Source organism: Neoarius graeffei, chromosome 22 (assembly GCF_027579695.1).
Source record: "Neoarius graeffei isolate fNeoGra1 chromosome 22, fNeoGra1.pri, whole genome shotgun sequence".
NCBI classification, from domain to species: Eukaryota; Metazoa; Chordata; class Actinopteri; order Siluriformes; family Ariidae; genus Neoarius; species Neoarius graeffei.
Window position 1 is genome coordinate 55,346,113 of NC_083590.1, and position 25,712 is coordinate 55,371,824.

The window sequence follows — 25,712 nt, forward strand, 5'->3', positions numbered from 1 at the left end:
GTTGAACGTCTCATTCCAGATATATTCATAATTTGCAGTTATAATGAGCGCCACCCTTCTTTTCTCTTCTGGGAAGACTTTTGGGACATGGCTATAGGGGTTTGTGTTCGTTCAGTTCAGCTATAACAGCATTAATGAGATGAGACACTGATGTTGGGTGAGGAGGTCTGGGATTCCACTCAAGTTCTTCCACTCTAACCTTGGCAAGTGCTGGAACAGGTTTGGGCCTCTTAGGCCATGTACACACGTAGCCGGGTATTTTTAAAACTGAACATTTTCCCCCCCTCCGTTTATAAAAATGTTTTATCCACACCACCTCGTTTTCGAAAAAAATCCCTTCCACACATAACCGAACATCTGCGTTTTCAATCACATTCATAAGCATTCCAAACCTGTAGATGGCATTATTTCCCCAAATCCTACCCCCTAATCACATCAGAATAGCCCTCTGCTGGCGTCACTTCCGCCTAAACATAAAACATGGCGCCAAGCTCGTTCGTCTGGACAGACTCGGAGACAGAATTGCTTCTAAACACAATTTTGGAGTATAAACTTCAAAAGACGCAAGAAAACGTCGATTGGGAATCTTGTCAGTAGTTGGGCTTCTAAAATTAAACATGTAAATAGCACCTGCACAATAATTAACGCTTTCAAGGCACTACTCCGATCCATTACTCTTTGTCCATGCTTAATCTGGCTTCTGCAGTAAATAAAGGTCGCATGTTTGACGTCAGGGCAGATTTGTTGTCATTTTTTTGGCGCAGATTGTGACGTTCTAAAACGCAAAACTCCGGTTACACGAAAAGGCATACACGGAGTTTTCAAAAATCTTCACTTTGCCCGGAGTTTTTTTAAATATTCGTTTTTGATGTGTTTTCATGTGGATGACAGGCCAAAACGTAGAAAAATATCTTCGATTTAGCAGATACCCGGCTACGTGTGGACGGGGTCTTAGTTCCAGCATACAGAGACATTCTATACAATTGTGTACTTCTATAAATTTGTGGTAACAGTTTGGAGAAACATACATGGTTGTGATGGTCAGGTGTACACATACTTTTGGCCATACAATGTAGTAATAAATGTTTATCTTTGTGGTTATCCCTGCGATAGAATGGCGACCTGTCTAAGATAAACCCCGCCTCTTGCTTGAAGTCAGCTGGGATTGGCTCCAGCTTCTCCATGACCCTGACGGAAGAGTGCTATAGATAATGGATGGATGTAGAAATGTCCTGAAGCGGTTTTTGCTTAAAATATGGAAAAAACAATCTGCTACTCAAATACTTTTTTGAATTACTGGTTGAACTTGTAAAAATTAGTAGTTGTTCAAGCCCCAACACATAAATGCTGAGACTTCCTAACAAAAACATGAAGAATGTCATAATACAGCCATCGTTCCCTGGAATCTTTTACTGAGTTCTGAATGATAACTCTGAACTGGAGTGCCTGTCCTTGGAAGGCAAACCTCATATGATATGCATCTTTTGTTGCTTGTGTTTTCGGGGGGTGATGGGAATGTAGAAATATGCATCATGCTGATCCACGAATGTGACCCAGTCCTGTGGCTGTCCAGCAGGAATTACATTTGATCGTCTGTAAAAGGGGAAAGTTCTGAAGGACCTGTCTTGTGAAATCAAGAACTGGACAGAAGCCATTGTATAGCTACTGAATAAGACAGAATACTGAGTAGAACCACTTGTCTACTTTAGGGATTGCTCTTCTGTGCAAAAAGGAAGGAACTTCTTGGGTTTGAGGGGCAAGTTTGTTGGGGTCTGACACTGTGAGGACCATGAGGCCTGAAAAGATCTTGGGACAACAGTGAAACTGGAGTTTCTACTCCTCCAAAAATGGTCATCAGGGCCACTGATATAAAGCAGTTGATGCCCAGCGGCAATATTTTCAACTGTAAAGCATTCCACCTATTTGAAGCCATGATTAGAATGAAACCACAGGCCACTAGTCAGGCTGACATCTGACAGGGGTGTATGTAGGAGTTTAGAACAGAAATTCACAGATGGAGAATGTGAATCCTTTGGCAGCACATATTCACACTAGTGGAAACTCAGAACACCAGGAGAGACTCCACCCGGCAAGAGGAAGGTGCTGAAGGACAGGGGACCTGTAGCTGTTTATCAGATCACGCCATAATGTGGTTCGACGTCTACAAGACAAGACGAAGAAACGGAAAGATGGCTGTATGACAATGATATTTATAGCAAATGCACCATCATACCTCACTTCATGACTGTTGGAAGGTCTTAGTGTGTGTGTGCACATGCACAAGAATCTATCCAGGTGATGTTCACCAGTTCACCGCACTTGGTGATTACGAGGACTACAACACAACTTAGACATACATACAACCTGCATGTAAAGAGCAGGCAATTTAAATAGGGTTCACACACAAAACAACTGAAAATACACTGAAAATTAGAATACAGTTTCACCTTCAAAAAAAAAAAAGGGGTTTGTTTGCACCGTTCTGACACAATAAACAACAATTCCATTTGTGACAAAAGAAATGAAGTGAAGCCAAACTGAAAGAGAAGACATTATCAGGATAATAGTTACTACGAAGAAGAAGAAGAAGATTAAAAAGAAGAAGAAGAAGGAGGGAGAACTTGTTCACAATAATTAATATTCTTTAAAAGGAGACAATGAACCAAAAGTATTTCAGATGTTGCTGCTCGTTTGTCCCATGTGAAGAACCCAAACCCCAACATTTGTTTAAAAAAGTCTTAGAAATCTACTGTTTATCAAATGCACTAAAATCTACATTTAAAATTTTCATTAAAAGTCATGTCTTCCTTTGCTATAACAATTTGACATGAAACAATCAGTTGCAATATGGAGAGAGAGAGAGAGAGAGAGAGAGAGAGATGCTACAGGAACATGATGCTTTAGGAAAAGTGAATTCCAGTAGAAGGTTGAATCCTTTGGAACAGCCAGGAGAGACGTGTCATCAGTAGTGTTCATCCTGCTGGTTAAACTGCCGTCCTGGAGCTTCAGCATGCAGTCTGGTGACTATGTGAATCAGGGATGGATTTCTATGGGAAATATGCATTGTATGTATCTCTGAGGTCCATATGATTATTAATGTTCTAAGAGAAAGGTTTATAAATGTCCTTGCGCATGGTAGACAAACTCGAAACAGTTCAATGTAATGCACCAGAGCAAAAACGTGACACATGTGGTGATGAAGGATGAACGTCTAGACACAAAACTTGCTCCAACAACAGGAATGGAGGGTCCTGAATGATCAAATCCTCTGCACATCCTGAGACTAAAGCTTGAAAGTAAACAACACATGTCTGATTAAGAGTAGAAGTCATCCAGAGCCATGTCTTTGCACGCACAGCAGGACCAGCTTCTACCATCAGCCTGTATACAAACCACCATGGCAGGGCACTAAAGCATGCCAGACACACCGCACCTCACACAAACAGTTCCTCAATTACACACACATGGTTCTACTACCACCTTTTTTTCCCCCCTTCGAGAACATTACCTACATTACCTGCCTTAACATGGACCACGCAGCTTTAAAGTTCAGTAACAATTACAGATGTGAGGGCTGATGTTTAGGACCATGGCACAGTGTGAGCACTTCAGGATGCAGAGGAGTTTATAGATATTTCTTCACTCTTAATTTGGATTTTCAAGCACACTGTGTACAAGGGTCAGCTCTAAGTGAACACCATGTTATCGTATTAAAGCCATACTATCACTATATCTATCATCAGGCATGGCTAGCTTCAATCAGAGATAAAGGAACATACAGAGGTCTCACCTGCTTTAAAGGGCCGATTTTACTCTGGAGTGATCTCAGTTTCCTGATGCACTACTACTTTAGTAACAGACATGTCTGGGTGCTGTTCCTTTGCTTCTTTTATTGCCTGAGCCAAAGCCTGGAGACCCGACGTAGGTCAAAAACAATAGAAAAAAAATCAATTAACATTTTTACTGAGTAACAGCTGATGTGAAAAATAAAAATAATGTCAATACATAATAAACAGTCATTTCCATGAGCTATTTATCATTGTATCACCAATTGGAGCTACTGAATAAATTCCCCGAAGAGCATAAATCAATCAAATATACAGGGATCCCAGCAGTAATTGAAAAAAATAGAGGAATGTAAGAAACTATCAGCAGGGGTCAAGGGCGCTGCAAGCCCCCTGAAGCTGTTGAGATTTTAACATTTAAAGATGCTTTAGAACACATTTTTTTACATACAACCCCGATTCCAAAAAAGTTGGGATAAAGTACAAATTGAAAATAAAAACAGAATGCAATGATGTGGAAGTTTCAAAATTCCATATTTTATTCAGAATAGAACATAGATGACATATCAAATGTTTAAACTGAGAAAATGTATCATTTAAAGAGAAAAATTAGGTGATTTTAAATTTCATGACAACAACACATCTCAAAAAAGTTGGGACAAGTCCATGTTTACCACTGAGACATCCCCTTTTCTCTTTACAACAGTCTGTAAACGTCTGGGGACTGAGGAGACAAGTTGCTCAAGTTTAGGGATAGGAATGTTAACCCATTCTTGTCTAATGTAGGATTCTAGTTGCTCAACTGTCTTAGGTCTTTTTTGTCGTATCTTCCGTTTTATGATGCACCAAATGTTTTCTATGGGTGAAAGATCTGGACTGCAGGCTGGCCAGTTCAGTACCCGGACCCTTCTTCTACGCAGCCATGATGCTGTAATTGATGCAGTATGTGGTTTGGCATTGTCATGTTGGAAAATGCAAGGTCTTCCCTGAAAGAGACGTCGTCTGGATGGGAGCATATGTTGCTCTAGAACCTGGATATACCTTTCAGCATTGATGGTGTCTTTCCAGATGTGTAAGCTGCCCATGCCACACGCACTAATGCAACCCCATACCATCAGAGATGCAGGCTTCTGAACTGAGCGCTGATAACAACTCGGGTCATCCTTCTCCTCTTTAGTCCGAATGACACGACGTCCCTGATTTCCATAAAGAACTTCAAATTTTGATTCGTCTGACCACAGAACAGTTTTCCACTTTGCCACAGTCCATTTTAAATGAGCCTTGGCCCAGAGAAGACGTCTGCGCTTCTGGATCGTGTTTAGATACGGCTTCTTCTTTGAACTATAGGGTTTTAGCTGGCAACGGCGGATGGCACGGTGAATTGTGTTCACAGATAATGTTCTCTGGAAATATTCCTGAGCCCATTTTGTGATTTCCAATACAGAAGCATGCCTGTATGTGATGCAGTGCCGTCTAAGGGCCCGAAGATCACGGGCACCCAGTATGGTTTTCCGGCCTTGACCCTTACGCACAGAGATTCTTCCAGATTCTCTGAATCTTTTGATGATATTATGCACTGTAGATGATGATATGTTCAAACTCTTTGCAATTTTACACTGTCGAACTCCTTTCTGATATTGCTCCACTATTTGTCGGCGCAGAATTAGGGGGATTGGTGATCCTCTTCCCATCTTTACTTCTGAGAGCCGCTGCCACTCCAAGATGCTCTTTTTATACCCAGTCATGTTAATGACCTATTGCCAATTGACCTAATGAGTTGCAATTTGGTCCTCCAGCTGTTCCTTTTTTGTACCTTTAACTTTTCCAGCCTCTTATTGCCCCTGTCCCAACTTTTTTGAGATGTGTTGCTGTCATGAAATTTCAAATGAGCCAATATTTGGCATGAAATTTCAAAATGTCTCACTTTCGACATTTGATATGTTGTCTATGTTCTATTGTGAATACAATATCAGTTTTTGAGATTTGTAAATTATTGCATTCTGTTTTTATTTACAATTTGTACTTTGTCCCAACTTTTTTGGAATCGGGGTTGTAGATTTAACATAGAAAAGCAACAGAATTTAACAATAATGTGTATCTATTTGATGCCATATTTTGTAATCAATGACATAAGTGGCAAAAAAAAAATATTTATAAAAATTAGATGAAAATGTAGCTTTGAAGAATATACTTCTTCTAACCCGGACACTGTTCCGCTACCTCTTTTATGGATGATATCTTTTTTCCACGACATATTCAGGGCTGTGAAATTGTAAATAAGAAATCCGAGGAAAAGGGGGGGTCTGGGGGGTACAGCCCCCCAGCATAAGCCGCCAAGCCATTTTAGGTGTTATATGGTGTATTCTGAGCATTTCCTGCAAGTAAAAAATTGATCTCAACAAGTAAATATTTGACTAGTCTTGGCCCATGTTTACATTAGACCGTATCAGCGGATCATCAGATTAACGTTTTTAAAACAATTAGTGTGCACACAGCAACGCCAATACACGATTTGCGTGCACACAGCAACGCCAATACACGGATACGCTCGGCTCCGCAGGCATCCTGCGCTCCAAATCACTCCGCCCTGAACAGCGAGTGCCCTCTGGAGGGTGCGCACTCCGGCCCTGCACAGCTCACACAGCGCGTGAGTGAAGTGCACGAGCAGTGATTCGGGACTGAGCCGCTGTGTGTGTGATCCCAGCGCATATCACTTACCACTTGCAAGTGGAAGGATGGCAAGCCTAAAGACAATCATAACTACACAATGGGCAGTATTTGCATCAGTATTTGCAGTATTTTCATACTTTTATACTCTTTAATGAAAGGTGATACAAGGCGGAAGTCCGCACCGTTTTTCAGCAGTCGCGTCACATGACCAACGCCAGTGAATCAGGAAGGTGGATGTCACAGTGACGTTGTCCAATGACGACGCCAGCTAGAGCTCAGCACAGCGTATCCGCGTATCTCAATGTTTACACAGCACCGGATCAGACACGATCTGGATTGAATACGTGGACGCTGGCGGATTCCCGTTTCCCGGCGTTTCCAGGCGTTTTAATGTAAACGGACAGTGCATCCGCGAAGAAAACGAGACAGATACGGTCTAATGTAAACTTGGCCTTGGTCTTCATTTTGCCATATAAAATACCCATCAACAGTTTTCTCTTTTAAAATGAAATCCATGTAAAATACCTTGAAATATCTAATAAGTGCCTATGTGTTTTATCTCAATCAAAATAAAAGTTAAAAAAAATGTGTAAATAACAATTTAAAGAAATGTTAATAAAAGAAAACTTTGATGGGCCTTTCAAAATGACTTTGTGAAAAATCATGCTCAATATTTAAGTGAGAGATTCCTGTTGTCTTCCAAATTACACTTAATTCTTGTATTATGTCCTGGCTTTTTCCAAGAGTCTGTCACAATGTCTCTTGTCTACAGAGCAAAAGTTTTAAAAAAAACTAATGTTTCTTATCTAATATATTATTTACATCTTTTCCTTTACTTCTGGCTCCTTCTATTCCTCTTTGCATCAATCCCAGCTATTTCTTTCAATTCATCTTTCAGTAAGGCTATTAGTTATTAGTTCTATAGTATTTGCATTCCTCTATTAAAGCTATTTACAAAATGTTCATAGTCTGTCAGACAGCATCTAATGAAAGTCTTTTCATTTTCTTTTCTTTAACACCATCTCTTTCAGTTTTGCAAACTTGTTCTTTTTCATCTTTTCCTTCAGTCTGTCTGTGTGTTCTTTTCTAGCCCTCTTTGCATCTCTCTCAAACACCTCCTTAGCTTTCCTTTTTGATGGAAATGTCTGATCTTACAGCCTGTAAGTACAAAATTCACGTATGAGGTGCCAGGTCACGTTTTAGCTCTGTCATGCACTCCTAAGTTGCAGTCTCAAGACGTGTTCCACGCTCAGCTGCCATAAAACTCCGCGAGTCCGGCTGTATTGAGCCGCCGGTCTCGTGCAAGGCGATTAAAACCGACTAGACCCCCCAATGATTTTTAATGCAAAAATAGACGTTTTGTGAAGATGATATTTTTCGCGACAGAATCCGCGGAAATTTCACAGCCCTGCATATTGAATTAAATTCAACGCATCAGAAACAAAAGCACGAACGGAGTTAAAACACATTTTCTAGCAAATGGGCGCAGCCATATTGTTTTCTCATTCTTTCGCGTACAGTCTCGCGGTATTTACATCAATTTAACTTCCGAGTGCTCCCGAATGTCAACGAGAACAAACGAAGCTGACAAAAACATCGCTAAACAAGCAAACCAAATCAGAACGTATTCTGCTGGTCATTTTACTTAAACAAACATATTTTTAACGGATATACAAGAGATTAAAAAAAAAAACACCACCACTTTGGCTAGAAAAATAGCGGAATTCTGCTAAATAGCGGACGTCTGGGATCCCTGAATATATCAGAACTAATATATCAACACCGAACGGAGATCATTCACTGAACCTTATCATGGTCAATTTCAGAGTCACCAGTGATTACGATCCTCTTCTCAATTCGGGTTTCTGAGATTCCTCCTTTCACCATCTGAGAAAATTAAACTTTAGTTTAAGACATGCTGCACAGAAAGAACACCACCTGCTATAAAAATGGCCTGAGAACACTCATTTCGTAAAGGAAGCATAAGAACCTCATCACCTTTGTGATCTGCGTCGTGGTTGTAGTGCTCAAAGTCTCTGAGGTAATGGTTTGTGCATTGAGCAGCATCCCGACATTCTCATCAGGCTAAAAGAAATACAGATACTTCATCTCATATTATTCACAAATAATTAAACATGCAAAACCAGACATAATGAATGAATATTCATACAGAAAACAAAGCCTAACAACACACCAAGTGAAGGAGAATAACCAGAATGGACACAAACGTCAAAATCTTCAATCCTCAAACAAAAAAGCGAATGCGAAGCAAGCAATAAAATAAAACGTCCCTTACTTGAGCAGATTCATATGTAATGGTCTTTGTCTCAGTGTGCACTATCGGACCCTCCTTGGCGGCGGTTTCACCGATCGGGGAGTTGGTCACATCAGAAACAGTGATCGTGTGCATCTTCATTACAGGAGCCTGTCGAAAAAGTCCATGAAGTGGAGGATGGCTGTAAGCATTGTTATCACATCACAAATGCACCTGTACATGTGCACTAGAGGTCTGCGCGAGTCGGATTTTTCAGTCCCGCTCCCGCCCGCGCTGTGCAGTCCCACTCCCGCCCGCGCCCGCAAAGAATTATGATTTTCAGTCCCGCTCCCGCCCACAAAGAATTATGATTTTCAGTCCCGCTCCCGCCTGCCATATTTTGTCCCACTCCCGCCCGCAAATCCTGCATGATGCAGACGTTCGCGTTATTTCTCAGGAAAGTTCTTGTCTTGACACAGCGTGATGGTGCCCCACCCCCTACTTTGAGTGGATTCGAGCATAAATATCTACAGCTCACGTTCACGTTTGTTATTATTTACCTTGTTTCTGAATTCAGCATGTAGTATCTCTAATAATAATAATAATAATAATAAGTGCTGTCAAGCGATTAAAATATTTAATAGCGAATCGCACATTTTTGTCACATGAGAAACCATTGTAATTCTCTGATCAGCATAAAAAAGTGGATGGCTTGCTTTGTACCAATGTTTTTTTTTTTTATTGCAAAGCAGAGCTAGCAAGAGAACCATGAGTGAACAACTCTAATCAGAGAGACAGGTTACACAGTGACGGTAGGCTTGACTCAATGCTATCCCAGAAATCCTTCCTGTAATATGCAAATTTGGCCGCCTCTGATTGGACAGCCAAATTTGCATATTACAGGAAGGATTTCTGGGATAGCATTGAGTCAAACCTACCGTCACTGTGCAACCTGTCTCTCTGATTAGAGTTGTAGACTAACTCAAGCAGTAAATCACTTCACTCATGGTTCTCTTGTTAGCTGGGTGTGAACGGCGAGTCATTAGAGTGATCAAAGGATCTGGCAATCTGACTCTCTCTGCAAATTTAGGCATCTTAAAATGTATTATTAATGCCAAATAAAATATCCAGCACAAATTATATATGATAGATATAAATTAATAATTTATAAATTTTATTTCAAACACGTTTTTAGTTAGCAGGACTGCAGCTTATCACTGCTCCCGCCCGCGCCGCATATGTGCACTCCCGCTCCCGCCCGCAATGAGCTTTCAAAATTTGTCCCGCGCCGCACTGCTTTGCGGCGGGTCCCGCGGGACTCCCGTGGGAGTGCAGGGCTCTAATGTGCACCATGGCTAGGACTGGGGATTGTTTGAAAAATCTTCATCCTGAGACCAAACGCATTACTCTAACCACAGCTGATCACACAGCCCAGAGGTTCCTCTGAAGGATGTTCATTAACCTAACAGCTCACTAAAACAGGTAGGACAGGAGGTACTCCAGGACCAGGCCTGGAAGCCTGTGAGATATAGGAGTACTCCTGATATACTGGACATGACCGGTGACTCAACACCATCACAGCAGCCTCTAAAGTTTACACAGAATGGTGCGAAGAACACAAAACATCTAGCAAGCAGCAGTTCTGCACATGTGATTGTACAGTAAGTATGAAACCGCAGATTACGCTGGTCTTCAAACATACAGTGGTATGCAAAAGTTTGTGCACCCCTGGTCAAAATTGCTGTTACTGTGAACAGTTAAGCAAGTTGAAGATGAAATGATCTCCAAAAGGCATAAAGTTAAAGACGACTCATTCCCTTTATATTTTAAGCAAAAACAATTTTTTTATTTTCATCTTTTACATTTTCAAAATGACAAAAAAAGGAAAAGGGCCCGAAGCAAAAGTTTGGGCACCCTGCATGGTCAGTACTTAGTAACACCCCCTTTGGCAAGTATCACAGCTTGTAAACACTTTTTGTAGCCAACTAATAATCTTTCAGTTCTTACCTGGGGGATTTTCACACATTCGTCCTTGCAAAAGGCTTCCAGTTCTACAAGTTTCCTGGGCTGTTTTGCATGCAATGCTCTTTTGAGATCTATCCACAGATTTTCAATGATGTTTAGGTCAGGGGACTGTGAGGGCCCGGGCAGAACCTTCAGCTTGGGCCTCTTGAGGGATTCCATTGTAGATTTTGAGGTGTGTTTTGGATCATCGTCTTATTGTAGGACCCGCCCTCTTTTTAACTTCAACTTTTTTTACAGATGGTGTGATGTTTGCTTCCAGAATTTGCTGGTATTTATTCAAATCCATGCTCCTCTTGACCAATGAAATGTGCCCTGTGCCACTGGCTGCAACACAACCCCAAAGCATGATGGATCCACACCCATGCTTCAGAGTTGGAGAGGTGTTCTTTTCCTGGAATTTGGCACCCTTTTTTCTCCAAACATACCTTTGCACATTGTGGCCAAAAAGTTCTATTTTGATTTCATCAGTCCACAGAACTTGTTTCCAAAATGCATCAGGATTATTTAGCTGTTCATTTGCAAACTTCAGACACTGAATTTTGTGGCTTGGATGCAGGAAAGATTTTCTTCTGATGACTCTCCCATGAAGGTCATATTTGTTCAAGTGTCGCTGCATAGTAGAACAGTGCACCACCACTCCAGGGTCTGCTCAATCTTTCTGAAGGTCTTTTGCAGTCAAACAGGGGTTTTTATTTGCCTTTCTAGCAATCCAACGAGCAGTTCTTTCAGAAAGTTTTCTTCATCTTCCAGACCTCACCTTGATCTCCACTGTTTCTGTTCACTGCCATTTCTTAAGAACATTACGATCTGAGGAAACAGCTACCTGAAAACACTTTGCTATGTTCTTATAGCCTTCTCCTGCTTTGTGAACATCAATTATTTTATTATTCAGAATGCGAGGGAGTTGCTTAGAGGAGCCCATGGCTGTTGATTTTAGGGACAAGTTTGAGGAGTCAGAGAATTTATACAGCTTTGAAATCTGCATCATCTGCCCTTTCCTAACGAAGAATTTGAACAAGCCACAGCTCAATAAGCTAATTAAGGTCTGGAACCTTGGTAAAAGTTACCTGAGAACTCAAATGCATTGGGGTGCCCAAACTTTCGCATGGTGTTCCTTTTCTTTTTTCACTCTCCAATTGTACAAAACAAAAATAATGCACAAATCTTGCAGAAAACGCTGAAAAGAAATGTCTCGTCTTTACCTTTATGCCTTTTGGTGATCAGTTCATCTTCTGCTCACTTAACTATTCACAGTAAAAGACATTTTCAGTAAGGGTGCCCAAACTTTGGCATGCCACTGTATACTTCATCATACTCTTTAGATCATTCTCTCATTTTGACTTTATTAGGAACACCCATCCACCTGCTGTTTTCTGCAGGTCTCTAATCAGCCGATCCCTTGACAGCAGCACGATGCATCAAATCACGCAGATACAAATCAAGAGCTTCAGTTAATGTTCACTTCAAACATCAGAATGCGAAAATTGTGATCTCAGAGTGTGACTTTCTTTCACTGTGGTATGGGTGTTGGTTTGATCCAGATGGACTGGTTTGAGTATTTCAGAAGCTGCTGATCTCCTGGGGTTTTCACACACAACAGTCTCTAGAGTTTATACAGAATGGTGCGGAAAACAAAAAACACTGAGTGAGTGAGCGACAGTTCTGTGGGTGGAAACAAACGCCTTGTTGATAAGAGAGGGTCAGAGGGAAATGGACAGATTGGTTCGAGCTGCCAGGAAGGATATAGTAACTCATATAATCACTCTTTACAACCGTGGTGAGCAGAAAAGCATCTCAGCATCCAACAGCAGAAGAACACATTGGGTTCCACTCCTGCAGCCAAGAACAGGGATCTTAGAACCAACAACAAGTTCCTATTAAAGTGGCCGGGGAGCGTATATTATATTAAACATGTTGCATGAATCAGGTTATTTTGGTTGAAGGAATGGAAAATGCTCACATCAAGCCAGCACATCCCAAATCCTCAAATCAACAACTAGTATTTAAAAACTACAGTTCCTCTGCACCACTTAGGTCTGCAAGTCAGGGCTTTTTGCTCAGATTTATGAGCTGAATTAACTTTAGGAAGTAAAAGAAGTAAACAACTGAAAGCAGAACCACATTTTGCAGTCTCTTTGCAGCCATTACCAACAGCGTATAAGCCCAGAGGGAAAAATAACTCAGACACCACATTTTAGCTGTATACCGCCACCTACTGTATAACTGACATGAGTGCATTCTGAAGTGTACACTTTCCAACAGAGGGGTCAGTCAGCGAGGGAGTCAGCGTCTAGGAAATTACACTTGTTATAAGGTCATCCAAACCAAATTCCGTAATTCAGTATTTTTCAGTAAAAGTAAAAAACAACAACAAAAAAAACCTTTATCATAAATTACAGAGCTTTAACACTAATACTCACTGTTATATTATGAAGCAAGTTCAAACCCATGAAAATAGACCTGACTGTAGACCCTGTGCCATTGCAGTACTTCAATAATGTTAATTTCTAAAAACACATGTTCTAGAGTGGCGAGTACTTTTACACCTCTGAACACAGAAGAGGTACGGTAACTAGTTGCATGTAGAATGTCACTGTATAAATCTCTACTACCACTAGTACAGGACTTTGATTTGTTCATTTGACAAGATGAACTTTATTCTTCTTTAACCATTCTTTGGTAGAACGACTTGTGTGCCTCGGGTCGTTGTCTTTTCTGCATGACCCACTTTCTCTTGAGATTCAGTTCATGGACAGATGTCCTGACATTTTCCTTTAGAATTCCCTGGAATAATTCAGAATGCATTGTTCCTTTAATGATGGCAAGCTGTTCTGGTCTAGATGCAGCAAAACAGCCCCAAACCATGCTGCTGCTGCTACCAGCACCATGTTTCACAGATGGGATAAGGTTCTTATGCTGGAACGCAATGTTTTCCTTTCTCCAAACATAACGCTTCTCATTTAAACCAAAAACTTCTATTTTGGTCTCATCCATCCACAAAACATTTTTCTAATAGCCTTCTCGCTTGTCCACATGATCTTTAGCAAACTGCAGACGAGCAGCAATGTTCTTTTTGGAGAGCAGTGGCTTTCTCCTTGCAACCCTGCCATGCACACCATTGTTGTTCAGTGTTCTCCTGATGGTGGACTCATGAACATTAACATTAGCCAATGTGAGAGAGGCCTTCAGTTGCTTAGAAGTTACCCTGGGGTCCTTTGTGACCTCGCCGACTATTACACGCCTTGCTCTTGGAGTGATATTGTTGGTTGACCACTCCTGGGGAGGGTAACAATGGTCTTGAATTTCCTCCATTTGTACACAATCTGTCTGACTGTGGATTGGTGGAGTCCAAACTCTTTAGAGATGGTTCTGGAACCTTTTTCAGCCTGATGAGCATCAACAATGCTTTTTCTGAGGTCCTCAGGCCATTATTAAAAAATGTTCTGTTTCCGGTCCACCGGCTGGGTGAGTGCCGTTTGTGCGGGTGAAATTTTTTTTTTAACGCCGGTTTTTCAACATTTTTTTCGGGTTCGTAAATCTAAAATCGAACTTGACATTTCCGCATTCTCAGGGCTTTCCACTAAGGCTCATACTAGCCAGCCATGACAAATAAGTAGCCAGCCGGGGGGGAGGAAACACAAAATAAACTCCTGTGCACGCAGTTCCCAGGATTAAATGTATTTTCCACAGACCGTTTATTTATTCACTTTACTCAAATACAAAGTAAAATGGCAGTAAATCTTCTTTCTTTTCTTGCGTATTGCATCATGAGGCGTTCCTGGCTTGTAAATCTCTTATTTTCGGTGCATGACACATTCACGCAGCTGAGCATGCTATGAATTAACAACGACAACGGTCTGCAGTGGGGCGACACAATTACACACTCGGCCAACATTTCTCCATTTGTGTATGAAAATACACTCCAACCACTCAGTTTGGGTTCATTTACAACCAACGGTGTCTTTTGATGCCAGCACGTAATTGAGCGAGAGAAGACTGGTTTACCGGAGACAAAATAAGCGTCATCTCTGCTTCTGTTCCCTCCGACACACTACTGCCTCCGCCGAGTGCGCGCACACACCACATGTCGGGGCCGCGGATGAGTTACTCTCCCCTGATCAACGAAGTCGGCGGGGAATTTGTGGTTATTATCGGTACAAACAGCGCGAATCACAACTTAAATGAGTGCGGTTCAGTTTGACATTATTGTCAGTCCGTTAGATAAACATTTAATTTTAATAAAATCGAAAATTAATATTTAGAGCCTGTGGGCTACAAAAATAGTCATTAAAGTAGCCGGCTGGACTTAATTGTGTAGTCGGCTGTACGGCCGGCAGCCGGTGCTTGTGGAAAGCCCTGTCGAATCAGCTCTGCGCATGCACCGTGCGGCACAAAAAAAACGGCAGCCGCCATGAAGGAAGGAGACCCGGAGTTTTCAAACATTTGCTTAAGTGTGAAATCGCAAAATGGTATTCTAGCGAACAACAAAATAGTAAAGATTCAGAAAAACAAATCATTCAGTGATGATTTTAATAGTGTAATTTCATCCGAACTCGGCCTAACGCTCGATTTAGAACTACAAAAAGTCTGTGTGTCGGACATTTTAAGTACCTTTGTAAAAGTTTTGCAAATGTTGCAGTCGGCATTTAAAATGCTAACTTAAAGTTTTTGTACAAGTTTCAGTTGATTAAACCGTCATTTTATTAAATGTGTCTGCTTTTGTAATAAAAAAGTACTGAAAGAAAAAGCAAACACAGCATTGCGATTTCTTATCCATCCATATAAAATAATAAAAAAATAATAATAAAAAAAAATAAATCCCTCCCTCCCTCCCGAAATTTTTTTTGCCCACCCGGTGGACAGGAAACGGATTTTTTTTTTAAGGATGGCCTCAGAAATCTCCTTTGTTCGTGCCATGATACACTTCCACAAACATGTGTTGTGAAGCTCAGACTTTGATAGATCCCTGTTCTTTAAATAAAACAGGGTGCCCACTCACACCTGATTGTCATCCCATTGACTGAAAACACCTGACTCTAATTTCACCTTCAAATTAACTGCTAATCCTAGGGGTTCACATACTTTTGCCACTCACAGATATGTAATATTGGATCATTTTCCTCAACAAATAAATGACCAAATATAATATTTTTGTTTAATTTGTTTACTCATTTGTTTATTTGGGTTCACTTTATCTACTTTTATGATGTGTGTGAAAATCTGATGATATTTTAGGTCACCATTCACACTCACATTCACACCTACGGTCAATTTAGAGTCACCAGCCAACCAGGGCTTTACATTAGCACCCGCCCACCCGCCAAATGTGGGTAAAATTGGGCTTTGGCGGGTAATGACTGTCCCACTAGCCACTTTGGCGGGTGGTTTATTCTGTGGTACGACGATATATTTTAATTGTAGTTTTCTCTGAAGGCATCTGATATAATAAACGCATTGCAATGTGATATTACGCGCCTACAACTCCCATGAGCACCTGCATAAACATTCTGACAACATGTTAGAATTGTTTAGAACATTCGTTAACGGCTCAGATAAAATCAGTGATACGGTAACCTGTGGTTAATGAACGAAGCAACAAAGTTGCTGACGACTGACAAGTGCACTATGTGGCTGCACATAGCTGGAGTTTCAAACCCTGCTGCTCAGGGAAAAAGGGGCAGAGATGATCAGGGCCGGAGCAGCATTTTAAAATCACCGAGGTCCGTGATGTGCAAAGCACGCGCTGAAACATGTTCGCCATATTTAAATGAGAGGGTGAATTACACATCACACAAGAGATCTCATCTCATCTCATCTCATTATCTCTAGCCGCTTTATCCTGTTCTACAGGGTCGCAGGCAAGCTGGAGCCTATCCCAGCTGACTACAGGTGAAAGGCGGGGTTCACCCTGGACAAGTCGCCAGGTCATCACAGGGCTGACACATAGACACAGACAACCATTCACACTCACATTCACACCTACGGTCAATTTAGAGTCACCAGTTAACCTAACCTGCATGTCTTTGGACTGTGGGGGAAACCGGAGCACCCGGAGGAAACCCACGCGGACACGGGGAGAACATGCAAACTCCGCACAGAAAGGCCCTCGCCGGCCACGGGGCTCGAACCCGGACCTTCTTGCTGTGAGGCGACAGCGCGAACCACTACACCACCGTGCCGCCCCACAAGAGATCTATTCCTGAAATTACTTTTAATGGTGTTTGAACTGAATATCATCAGTTTTGAAAAAAAATCATGTATGTGGCAAGAGTAAGAATAATTTAAGCTTGTTTAATGGTTTGATCTGGCCCAAGCAATGAGGACAAAAGATCCCCTAACCATGCAGCCTATGGAACTGAGATACATTAACAACCTGGCATCCGTTACACCTACACACAAAAACATTCTGGGAAAAAAATCAGTATACACCACCATGTTTTAGGCAAAGTTATCCAAGGCAAACATAAGTTGAAACTTTCCACTCTATTGCTTTGGCTTATCGAATGATTTATTTTTAAAATCACAAACAAGGCAGGCTACAACTGCACTGCTGCACATGTAGTCCGGAGTAAACCTGAAAAGTAAACCCGATCTGCTCAGAGTCATATGAGCTCCTCTTGAGCTCCTCTTGAGCCTCTTTCAAGATGTTGAATATAGGGTTTTGATGGCGCATCCTATATGGAAAGCCACTAGAGGCAAAACATGGCCACGTTCACATTACACCACAGGTTCCTGATTGTGGTCCTGGAATACAGCATTTTCCCCTGGTTCAGCTATAATCAGCTAATTAACTAATTATACAACAGTTCAGTAATATACAGACTCACTAATTTGATTGGCTGAGCAGCGTTCCATTAGTGCCTATGTTTAGTATAACCGAACTGGGACGTTACCCCTTTTCCACCCACAGAGAACGGATTCTGTTCTTGTTCAAAGAATCCTGAATGGAATTGGTTCAAGAACCTGTTCCCTGTTAGTCGAAAAGGCGTACCTACTCATTCGTAAGGTTTTTTTTTTTTTGTAGGCTGTAGCCACAATGTCATCATGTTGTCAGAATCAGTGTAATGCATCTCTCATAACCCAGGACGGAACAGTACCGTCATGTGTGTGTGTGTGTGTGTGTGTGTGTGTGTGTGTGTGTGTGTGTATTATTTACCAGCTGAGGGGGTCCGTATTGTGAAATACTGTGACTGAGGTCTTGAAAATACTGACCGAGGCCTCTGGGCCGAGGTCACGGTATTTCACGATACAGACCGACCTTAAGCTGGGAAATAATATATTTATTTTTTCATCTCATCTCATCTCATCTCATCTCATCTCATCTCATCTCATCTCATTATCTCTAGCCGCTTTATCCTGTTCCACAGGGTCGCAGGCAAGCTGGAGCCTATCCCAGCTGACTACGAAGTTCGAAAATGTAAATTTAACAGCTTCATGAAAGTGCGCTGATGGTTACCATGGAAACCCCATGTCTCCTGCACTGCGTTCCTCCCCCAAGTAGCGCGTGCGCTCATTCGCTTTTGTGTTCTTGGTCTCAGAGCCGCGCGCACCAAACAGAGACAGAATCAACGTTTAACATCATTAACAATGCACTTTTTACGGAGACGTTTTAATGTTATTCTTTATTTTTTTATCCAGTTGAATATTTAGTGTACAAATGTATTTTCAGCTCTTAAAAATGACCGAGGTCCGGACCGCGGCGGCCTCAGAGCTGGCTGTGGCCATGGAGAGGAACAAGACGCTAATAGGAAGATAAGACAGTTCAATGACAAATGGAAGTTCGGGTGAGATTGGATAGTTCATAGCAAAACCGAAAATACCATGTACTGCGAAGACTGTAGAAAGTCTGGCAAAGACAGGCACCAGCAATTTTAAACTCAAAACTATAAAGGACCACGAAAAGTCAAATGCACACATCGGCACTATAACATCAAAACCGGTGAAGACAGCTGGTCACTACAGGACAGCATTGCTTTCAGTCCCTGGCTGTCATGAAGTCGGCTGAGCTGGAGAGGATGGAGCTGCCGTTTAGAAACGTTCACGCGATTGGAAAGAAGTTGATCCGCCCCAGCTATCAACTTACGGCCTGCTGGAAGCCTCAGGTCACGAAGACCATTTTTCATGGACCATTCAGACTCATCTGATGATGAATGTAATGAGGACATTTAATGTCTCTCTCTACACATGTTCACACACACACACACACACACACACACACACACACACACACTATTAATAGATAATACATAATATACATAATAATACTTGATAATACACATAATACTTGCATATCAAAACATCAAATGTTTTTCAATGATAAATGTTTTGAATTGGACTTTTAATATTAGAATCAGTTCAATTGTACTGAATGTTATTTTTCATATCATACGATATTTCATATTGTAAGGGGCTTGAATTTGAGTTCAATAAACAGAATACTCTGTTTATATTTTTGCCTGAACTGGTTGCATGTTTTCATATAGGGAGCGACCTTAACAGCACTGAATACTTGAGTGCTACTGTAGAGATGCATTATACGCTGCCGTTCATAATTAAATCTAGATCTTCCGAACTTTAACGTATCATGGTGAATAAAAAACTTCGATTTCCTGGCAACAAAATTGTGGCTAGTGAAAAGGCTGAATGGCTAGTGACTCGGGAAAACCACTAGCCACAGTGGCCGGTGAGCAAAAAAGTTAATGTAAAGCCCTGCAGCCAACCTAACCTGCATGTCTTTGGACTGTGGGGGAAACTGTAGAACAGGATAAAGCGGCTAGAGATAATGAGATAATAGGTCACATTTATCAAGTCAAGTCAAGTTTATTGTCAAATATGCTATACATGCTCGACATACAGCACAGATGAAATTTCAGTCCTCTCTGACCCACAGTGCAAACAGGCAATGCAATAAATAAAAATAAAAGTAGAATAATTGAAAAAACAAACAATATAAACAGTATAAACACTCTAGACACTCTACAGTGTTTCTATTTATGCAGAAATATAGAACATTCAAAAAGGTGCACAAACTTTCAAGCACCAATGTATGTTCTGATATGTTTTCTGGAATAGAGGAAACCCAAGAACTGAAGTAAATCTGGTAAAATATTCATAGATGGATATTTTTATCAACTGTTGCCTAAATAAGATGTTTTTTTTGTTCTTAATTTGGGAAATGTTGATGTCGTTTGGAAACAGTCTCATTAGACACAAGATAGAAAGTGTCTCAGGAAGTTCCTCAGGACGTCTGGTTCAGGAGTTGAATAGTTATGTTCTTCAAATTGCTCTTCTTTGTTTTTTTTTAAAGATATTTTTTGGGCTTTTTTCACCTTTATTATTGAATAGGACAGTGTAGAGACAGGAAATGAGCAGGAGAGAGACAGGGAGGGATCAGGAAATGACCTCGGGTCGGAATCGAACCCAGGTCCCCGGATTTATGGTATGGCGCCTTATCCACCTGAGCCACAACGTCCCCATTGCTCTTCTTTGTTGTTATAATTTGTGAATTTATCAAGCAGCCCTGTTTTTGTGTGTGTGTGGTTTTCCAGTGTAGCGATAGTGTTAACATTCTACACAATAACACAAGAACAACAACAGGGCTACCTGTCGTTCCAGCGGTCTCAAAAGTAGCCGGTCACCGGCGGCAAATCGCCATCTGTGGCTTGTTATGCCGCCGGCTATTGTCAGTCGAGTCACAAAATTTAATATTAAATATTTCTGACAAAAAAAGCAAAAAAAGTTGTGAACGTAAATTACATCCACTATGTCATGTATGTCCGTTGCCGCGTCAACTGTGTTTACATCCTCGACACGAGTGCAGCCATTACTGCCGCCTGTGTTGCCAGATTGTGCGTTTTCCTGCCCAATTTGGGCAGTTTTAAGTGCATTTTGGAGGGTTTTGAACATATTTTGGGCTGTAAAACGTCAGCAGTATCTGGCAACATATTTTTTTACTTAATACAAGAAATTAATGGATGCCAACGTTTTTGCCAAAATGGTATTTTATTTTCCATTGTTTAGGCAGCTTCAGCATCATACTGTGAGATTCTGTTCAAATTGTTTTTTTTCTTCTCTGAAGCCTGAGCCATTTATTTTATTAGTTTATAATTATTGTTTAATTTAGTCTTCAGGAGAGACTGCCTGCACACAGTACTAGTATTAATAGGTTTTTTTCTTACATGAAAGCTGAGGCATTTATATTATATTTTAAGGTAACTTCATGTTGTGCTGTGAGGTTCTCTGCACTTTAACTTTTGAACCAACAGGTGCATTTGGATCAGTAAAGCCTATTTTTCTGCATTTTTGTAGTCCTGGTAATCTTTTATATTGGTAAAGTTGTTTATAGGACCATTTCTCAGTGTCTGTTTTTTTAATCAATAGTTTTTCAGTAATAACTTAATATTTAACATATCACTCAATTTTAAACACCCCCCGCGCCTCCCCCATAGTCTCCAAAATTTCTGTGGGAAACACTGGCGTGCGTAACAACGCTAATCAAGCTTAAGCTAGACGACCCGCCTCAAATACCCGTCCCGGGTAAATGTTATCCCAATTTTAGATGGCCTGTTCCAAACCATCCCGCCCCATGAAAAATTCGTACTTGCATCTCTCTCTCTCTCTATCTGTCTATCTATCTATATATCCCTGCACGCTTTGCGTGCATTATGTCTGCCGCTAGCAGACATTTTACCATTTTGCACCCTGCTGTAAATTATTTGTACCCTGCTATTCTCCCAAACTTTGAAGCCCCTGTCGTTCCTACTGTCTCATCTTCAATTCTAATCATAATAATAATAAATATAGCTGAATAAATATCTCAAATCTATACAGACCAGCGCTAACACTGACACTTAACTTTATTATATTGCAAAACTATTATACCGTAAGTATGATTATTTCTTTATATATGAACTGAACAGTAATAGCATCCTACTCACCACATCAGGCTGCATCTGGCCATTGATGCTGGCTGTGCGAAAAGGTGAGTGTGTGGACAGACGCTTGTCCCACTCACTGGGCCGCGGCGCTGGGACGGACTCCATGAAGCTGCGCTTGAGCTCGCTGATACTGCTGTGGTGACGCATAATCCCTGACTGAGTCTTATCCAGATCCTATCAATGTGACAAGCCATAATGAGAGAAAGAAGTGATAGAAAAAGTCATTTAATGCAAAAATAGATGGAAATAAATATAGAGTTGCGTCCAGAAACCCATGCTAAAGGTGGGTAAAAAGTTATGAAAATATGGCTGTGTTTAACACTGAACAAATGAGAACCTTTTTTCCCTAAAATTATATTCTTCTACAAAGCCATGAGTCATAATTATTGGCAACCCTAGAAAGTATTAAAAACAAACTAAAACTGAAGAATTGAAGTTACCCTGAGTACTGGGGTAATGATATAAATATGTGCTATCTGCCACTCATGGGAATGGAATATTGACCAATTCCTGTTTTTTATCGATCTTGAAAATGCCTTCGACAGAATACCTCGCACATCTCTATGGGAGGTCTTCGCTTCAGAAGAATATGGGGTACCCCAGAAACTCCAACAAGCAATTAAAAGTACATATATTGGAAACATGTACAAGGGAGGACACAAGCCGAGGGCAGTGAATGGTTTGAGGTCGAAAGCAGAGTCAGACAGGGAAGTGTCCTCTCTCCTCTCTTATTTATGCTGTTCATGGACAAATGTTTAAGGAACTCCTTACAAGAGGTAGAAAACAAAGCTGAGAAAGAAGAGCTGTTCGGTTATGCAGATGACCGAGCAATCTCTGCAAACACATCTGAAAGGCTCCAAAACTCTATTAACAGGACCAACAACACCTTTAAAGACAACAGAATGAAAATTAGCAGAGACAAAACCGAGGTACTGCATCCATCAAGACAGCCACAAGAAATCTCCATTTATCTGGAAGAGCAACAAATGAAGCAGACCAAAACCTTCAAACACCTTGGAGTTATGTTCTCACAATGAAATGACTCAGAAATAGAGATCAATCACAGAATCAGCAAGATGAGCAGCACTGTTTGAACTGTTTCAAAGACCAGAACGTCCCTGTCAAAGTCAAACCATCTTATACACCTCCATACTCAGACCAGTCCTCACATATGGACATGAAGTTTGGACATTAAACTCCAAAACCAAAAAGGGTTCATAGAGCAAAGACAACTGAGATGGTTTGGCCACTTGAGAAGAATGAATGAAAACAGGCTCCCACTGAAGTACTGCCACTACAAGCCTGAGGGTCCCAGGCTGGTGGGAAGGCCCGGATAAGATGGACAGATAACATCAAAACAGCTCTGGAGAAAAGGGGAACAACCTTGAAGAAAGTGGAGATGCTTGAGTAAAAGGCCAATCAACTGACAAGCACTTGAGCGCTTACCTTGCGCAGGGTGAGAAAGTGAGACGTGCTACCTGCCCTCTCTGCATGCATGAGGTCACAACTTGCTGATGTTGGTCTGATTGACGGGGGAGATGGAGCGTACCATCCCTCCCCATCCAGTGAGCACGGCCAATCTAGACACCTAGCCAGACTGGACTCTGTAGGATTGAAACTGCAGACAAGATGGAATGAGACAGTCCACGAGAGACTGTGGAGGATCTGGAGAGATTCTGTCAGGAAGAGTGTCTGCATTCTCCAGTCTCATTATGTATTATAGGTATATGCCCATAACTGCGAAGAATTAATGTGAAATTAAGCTAATTACCATAACAATGTTTTTCACAGCAGTTTTTACCCATCTTTCCCAAGGGTGCCAATAATTCTCAATAATATAGCACAGAAAGAAATAGAGAAGGGAAGCACAGGAATGCAATCTGCTATAATAATACTTTTGTGCTGTGACAGAAATGAGCAGCACCTTTCTTGGAAGGCTACAGAAACAGAGTTTATCAACGACATGATTCAGTCAGCTCTCTTTTATCATACCACAGCTACCAATAGAGGAGGGAGAAAGCTATCATGTGATTCCTCTAAGGCTACATCCACACGACAATGGCAACGAGATTTTTTTTTTTTAAATATTGTGTCCACATGGGCAACGGATCAGTAAAATTTCAGGTACAACGATGCAATACACATGCCACACCACTACGTGCGCTGTAAGACGGTCCCATCGGAGACACCAGAACAATAGAAGAAGTAGACACATGCGCATAAACCCCTTCTTCTGTAGCATTAGCCACATGTTTTGATTATTAATCAGTAGCGTAAAACGAAAGACGTGGAAAGAGGAATGAATGGGGGTAGATGGAAGCTGGTACGCCAACATTCTGATATCCTCCAGAATTCTTTAATGGTCCGGAATAAATTGAATGCTACACGTTGATGGATTACTTTGTTCTTCTACGCCCTTTTTGAGGAATGTATTGTTGGACTTAAACCAACATCTGAAGAGGTGAGATCGCTCCTTTTTTTTCCCTATTTTTGCTGGCGGGATTGACTCTCACTCTCTCTCTCTCTCTCTCTCTCTCTCTCACTTTGCACCATTACACAATAAATATTCACAGTGAAAATATTTTGTAAGCGCATTTCATGAACCAAGTTATAGGATTTGTTGACAACTCGCATCGAGTTCGTTACACTTCTACCCGGCGTGAAGCACTGACAGTCATGTGGTTGTGACGTCATCGTAAACAAATCCGTTCTACTCATCCAGACGACTTCGCAACGGCGCTGTTGCCAGATTTTTTAACTCTGGAACCCGTTCTCAAAAGATTTCGTTTTGGGGCACCCAAAACGCCGGTGCCGTGTGGACGCCAGGCCGAAACGATAAACAATTTTATCAGATTCACTTGAATCTGTTGCCGTGTGGACAGGGCCTAAGTCACTTGAAGCTGGTCAGCTTTATCTTTTTCAAACTGCAGCATCACAGGGCAACGTAACGCACTCGGAGGAGAGCACTATCAGCCCTCTTCTGCATACATGGCTAGTGTCACTACTGTCAAAATCTGAACTCGTAATTCCCAGTGATCAGGTGAACACTTTTCTGAAGTCTCAGCTAGTCCATTATGGCATATACAGTGCCTCCAGAAAGTATTCACCCCCTCCCTCCCTTAAACAGTGATTATTTCTCTTTTTGCTGGATTACTACATCAAATTAAAGGGTATTAGAATTTTTAAGTGTCTCTTTACAAATAATGAAATAAATAAACAAACAAATAAAATAAAGCATTTACATGTCTGCAGAATTGTTTTTAAAAATAACACTAAAATTGATAAGTATTCTCCTCTCATTTTTAGAGGAAGGGTGGACAGGACAGGGGTGGGTTTCCCAAAAGCCTCTTAATGCTAAGAGCATCTTAACTCAGAGGGAATGTTCATTGTGCTGCTCGCTCTACCATTTAACGATGATCTTTGTGCTACGATGCTTTTGGGAAATTCAGCTCAGTTCATAACAGGGTTGCCAGAGTGTGCTAGTTTAAATAATACTCTGTGGACCCCAATCCAAGACTTTTATCGCAAATAATTGGAATTAACTCGAATAAAATTCCACAAAGAATGTGTTCATGTAGACAGAGTCCATTTTCTTTGGAACAGTATCAGGTCTCTTGTGCGGTTTTTTGAGATATTAGGGGTGGATCAAGACCTGGCAACCCTGGTTAATGATATTATCTCTTCTGTGTGTGCTTTCCTGCCAATGGGAAACACAGATGCTCTGTGGAACTCAGCTGATTAATGGTACATCAGTAACCACTCATTACAAGCTGCTAGCGCAGGGCTTTTCAAAGTGTGGGGCGCACCTCCCCTAGGGGGCGCCAGAGTTCTTCGGGGGGGGGCAACGTGAGGAAAAATAAAACAGAATAAGTTACTATTGCGGACATTTAGCGAACTTCAGCTAGCCTTTACCAGAGACAAAATGGATGGATTTTTAGTACCTAAAGCTCCAGTGAGTGAGGAGACAGAGTCTGGGCCAAGCAAAAAAAGAAGGAAGTATGACCACGATTATTTAAAGTTTGGATTTTCATGGACTGGATC

The 25,712-nt window shown here is 41.2% G+C and overlaps 1 protein-coding gene across 1 annotated transcript in view; it reads right to left on the minus strand.

The window, feature by feature from the left end:
- Positions 1–3,809: 3,809 nt before the first annotated feature.
- epb41a (erythrocyte membrane protein band 4.1a) overlaps positions 3,810–25,712 on the minus strand; it is an 85,655-nt gene continuing 63,752 nt past the window's right edge. The window contains exons 15-19 of the mRNA XM_060904983.1: positions 21,672–21,845; positions 8,752–8,880; positions 8,454–8,540; positions 8,262–8,342; positions 3,810–3,908 (exon numbers count right to left, since the gene is read on the minus strand). Coding sequence (XP_060760966.1) covers positions 3,810–3,908; positions 8,262–8,342; positions 8,454–8,540; positions 8,752–8,880; positions 21,672–21,845 — 570 coding nt within the window. The remainder of the gene's footprint in view (positions 3,909–8,261; positions 8,343–8,453; positions 8,541–8,751; positions 8,881–21,671; positions 21,846–25,712) is intronic.